This window comes from Gavialis gangeticus, unplaced genomic scaffold, assembly GCF_001723915.1.
Source record: "Gavialis gangeticus isolate Ggan-Ray unplaced genomic scaffold, GavGan_comp1, whole genome shotgun sequence".
NCBI lineage: Eukaryota > Metazoa > Chordata > Crocodylia > Gavialidae > Gavialis > Gavialis gangeticus.
The window spans coordinates 162,139,492-162,143,847 of NW_017729032.1; the positions used below are offsets into that span (position 1 = coordinate 162,139,492).

General features: G+C 41.0%; 1 protein-coding gene across 5 annotated transcripts in view; it reads right to left on the bottom strand.

The window, feature by feature from the left end:
- LOC109302672 (arylsulfatase D-like) overlaps nt 1-4,356 on the bottom strand; it is a 57,596-nt gene that overhangs the window by 40,126 nt on the left and 13,114 nt on the right. For 4 of the 5 annotated variants that reach the window (XM_019524359.1, XM_019524358.1, XM_019524357.1 and 1 more), the window contains 2 exons: nt 1,813-2,236; nt 918-1,054 (listed from right to left, as the gene is read on the bottom strand). In XM_019524359.1, coding sequence (XP_019379904.1) covers nt 918-1,054; nt 1,813-2,236 — 561 coding nt within the window. The remainder of the gene's footprint in view (nt 1-917; nt 1,055-1,812; nt 2,237-4,356) is intronic. The other variant, XM_019524361.1, reaches the window with a different exon arrangement.

Here is a 4,356-nt window from a genome sequence, read left to right on the forward strand (position 1 = left end):
CATACCAAACTACCATGGGGTAAAATTCCCTCCTGACCCCAAATATGGTGCTGAGTCTGACCCTGAGCAGCGGGGCAAGATCCTCTAGCCAGGAACCTCTGGCTTTCATCTCAGCCAGGGCACTGACACACCCCAATCAAAATCTCCAGCCTTGGCTGCAGCCAACACCCAGCATCTCTGAGTGAGGCCTCAAAACATCCTGACACATGTAGCAGAAAACAGGGCTGGGGGTAACCAGCAAAGTTCATAGGAAATACCCATAGAATAACATAGGTATAGTTACACCTAAATCATCCCTGACCAATGGCTGTCTCATCTTTTCTTCAATACCTCCAGTGACGGAGAATTTACAGCTTCCCTAGGCACTCTATTCTACTGCCTCATTGTTCTAACTGTGAAGAAGTGTTTCCTAATATCCAGTCTAAACTTACTTTGCTGCAACTTCAAGCCATTGGTCCATGTCCTCCTCTCTGCAGCAAGACAGAAAAGGTGTTTTCCCTCTTTTTTATGGCAGTCCTTCAATTATCTGAAAATTGCTATCATGTCCCCTTGTAAATACCATTTCTGCAAGCTGTACATGCCTAGCTCCTGCAGCCACTCCTCATATGATTTATGTTCCAAGCCCTTTATCGTCTTTGTATCCTGCCTTTGGACGGTTTTCATTTCCTTGCTTTTTCTATAAAGTTTTCAACTCTAAGAGGACCTGATTTGTTGTTCCACATTTGGATTTACATCATAAATGGTTATGGGGATTGTAGAAAATTAGGGCTGGAAGGGAATTCATGAGGTCATCTAATCTAGCCTCCTGCTCAAGGCAGGATGATCCTTGACTAAATCATCATAACTAAATCATAACTAAATCATAACTAAATCATCTGGCTAACTTAAAGCAAGACATCTATGCTAAGTCAACTTACCTACCATCCAGTCCATCTCCTCTACATTATCTCCATATAAACCATGTCTACTCTTCCCAAGAAACCTCTCTGTGGTGATAAGTGGGGTGTGGACATGTAAAAGGGAAACAAAGAGGAGGAATGGTCTGTGCTTGTTTCTTTAAAGAAAAAACAAAACAATAAATTAATAAAAACAACCAGCCCAACAAACACACAGAATACATCTATTATTTGTTTATAAAGAAAGCTTTTAGTCATACATATTAAGGCACACTCTTTTGTTAATAGAATTTGCACTATTAGTTGCATTAACATTCCAGCAACTCATCCCCAAATCATTTACATTCTGTAAAGTAACAGAATCCAGCAAATTTGTTTTGTCCCAGAAAATTGAACTTGATTTTGAATTTTTAACATACTCCCCTTTTTATTGTCCAGTCTTGAGTGGAGATGTTAGGTAGTGGAGAGAGCATTCTTAGCTAGTGTAAATCAGAATAGTTTTACTGAACTCAAAGGGGCTAAGTCATTGTACATTAACGGAGAATCTGGACCTCAAGACTTTATTTCTTTGTTGCAGTGACTGGGATGGTGGGGTGAGGAGGAAGAGGAGGAAAATGTTGAGGCACCAGGGTGGATCAGTAGCTCAAATGAGTAAAAATCATTCAAAATTTATCCTGCTTCTCAGAATCAAATGTATCCATATAGATAGTCTAGACATGTTTTAGTCTAAAACATGAATATTTTACTCCTGAAAACAGCAAATTATAAAGGAGGCCTCTGGATAGCCCTTTTAGACTAATTACATTTTTTATTAACAGCGTATAGAGGGCTTTATGCTGGTAAATAATTTGTTTAGAATGTAGTAATTGATTAATAAACTGCAAAGCAAATATGTGCAAAATGGAATGTATTTTACCTTTCAATAAAGAAGACGGCCTCTTTCAATAAAGTAGATGCGGTTCTTTCTAACACCATTGGCTGTTCCGTAATTTCATGGTTTCTCATCATAATACAGTCCCAGAATCTTGTGAATCCATACATTGAGAACCAGGACATGAAGAACAAGAGATCAAACCAAGCAAAGCAGATCATTATTTTCCAGCTGACTGAGACCAAGCCAGCAAGTTTTCCTACAACAAGTGTGAGTACAGCAAGGCTAAGTATCTGAGTAAGAAGCCAAAGTTTGGATCTCAAGGCTCTGTCCTTCTCTGGAGGTTTTGTTATGTGACAGTCATTCATTAGACTAAAAGGCATACCATAAAAATAATCAAACCCATGGTTTAAAGGGTGATGGCAATGATCGTTGCGGGATTCACAGTTAATACCTTGATGCCACTTTCCTGAAAATACAAAATTTTAAACATGTAAAAGGTTGCAATATTTAAAAAAATGTGCTTTTCCATCTATATACCATTTATCCAATCACATTACTTTTTTTCTACTCTGAGAAGGTCCTACTGCCCTGCTCTACTTCCACTATGTAGTTGCACAGGGTGCCAGGTGCAGCAGAGAACAGCAGTGGCAGTGAGCAGGTTTCTTCTGCATCTGCTGGCTGGGAACAGGAGGGGAAGAAGGAATGTGTACACTGATGCCACTGTCTCCAGCTGATGCAGATATGGAGGAAGCCCCAGAACTGCACCTACCTCCAATAGTGTAATTGAGAGGGCAGAGGGACACAACTGGAGCAGTAGTTCTGAACACCACCTTTGTGGGGCAATGAAATAGTAGTCATGACTGATTGAGCTGCTGTGATCAACACTTTTATCCAGTGCTGCTTTGGACATCACATAGCTGGCCAGGCACAGAACACTGCTGCTATACCTCTTCCTGCCCTGCTTCAGCCATGAGTTGAAGGGAGCAGTTGCACAGAGTGCAGAGCTTGGCTAGGGACAGTGGCAGTGGCACACCAATTCCTTCTTCCACTGCCTGCTCTTGGCCAGTGAAGAATGGGTAGGAGGGAGTTGGTGGGAAACAGCAGGGAGCAAGTGCTGGAAAAAGGATCCTGTTTACCACTGCTGCTGTCCCCAGCCAATCCTGGCACCCTGTAAAGCCATTTCCAAGCATCTAGAAGGAGACAGGCAGGAGCAGCTTCAGGGCTCCCTCTGCCCCTGAATCAGCCAGGGATGGCAGGCAGGTTTTTTGTGCACCTGGTCCCTGCCCAACACCCTGGTGCCCCCCACCAGCACAGGGGCTCTAGCCATGCCTTGCCTCATCTCTCACATCCCACTTTAGGAAATCCTGGATCCTTCCATGCATGCCTATTCCTCACAAAATTTCAAGCCACATAGAACAAAACAATTTCCTTCATTCCTTGCATTCTGCAAGCTATGAGAAAATGGAAAGGGTATAAACAAGAAAAATCATTTTGTCATGTATGAAATAACATTATCTATAAATAAAAGATAACTCATCACACATTTTCATAATAAAATTGTTCTCATATCATATCACTGATAATTAATAGCTGCATATACGTTACCACTAAACTGGATTGAATTTTTATAAAAGAGAGCAAAATGTTCAGCACTGAGGCAATTCTGAGTTATTCAGATCTGATACACATCCTAAAAGGAACAGTGAGTTAATTTAGTGCCAGCCTAAGTGTTTGGGGGCAGATAGGTACTGTCATAGTCTCTAATGTTGCTCTTTATTACCAGGGCACTTCATCACCTCTGAGACTCTTGTCAACCAAGACAGACAGTCTTTCTTACTTATGTGATATTTTTGATGTCTGTGTTAGGATTCAAATGTAGGAAGCTGAAATGTAGTACTCTTTGACAAGCCATGGTTTCTGTGAGGGATAAGCTTTATGGTAAAATACAAAAAAAGTATCTTTTTTCAGTGACTAAATGCTAAGGCCAAAGTGAAATAGAAAGATTCAAATGTAATGTTGATGATTATTTTAAAGCCATTAGAACATTATTCTTGGCTTTCTTGTTTTCTGAAGCCTTGATAGGTCACATTTTTAATATTATCCTTTCATCTTATTGTCTAATTTGAACAAAGAGAAATCAATTTGTAGATGCACATACATTAAAATAATGCGTAGTAATGAATCTTTTTAATTTGCATGTGTGCATGCTATATAGGTCATCAGTGGGATGCCCAAATTTAGGTACCTATTTCAGACTGGTGAGTCCTTCTAAAAGTTCTCTTAATGGAATATTTTAGGAGAATTTAAGAACTGCATCATGATTAGTATTACCGTACTTCCCGTATCAAAAAAGAGGACAGCTGTGGGGGGAAGAGAGGGGGAAGGGGTACATAACGGGGGGGGCAGCGATATGTCCATGCCCTGCCTTTGCCTCTCACTCCTAAGACCCCCCAAGCCCTGCTACTGCCTCTCACTCCTGACCCACTGTACCCCTCCCCCTCAACACCTGACTCATCTCCATGATTCCTTATTAACCTACTGCCAAGGGCTCACCAAGGCCCTCAAGGTTATCTCGTTGCAGGTTAA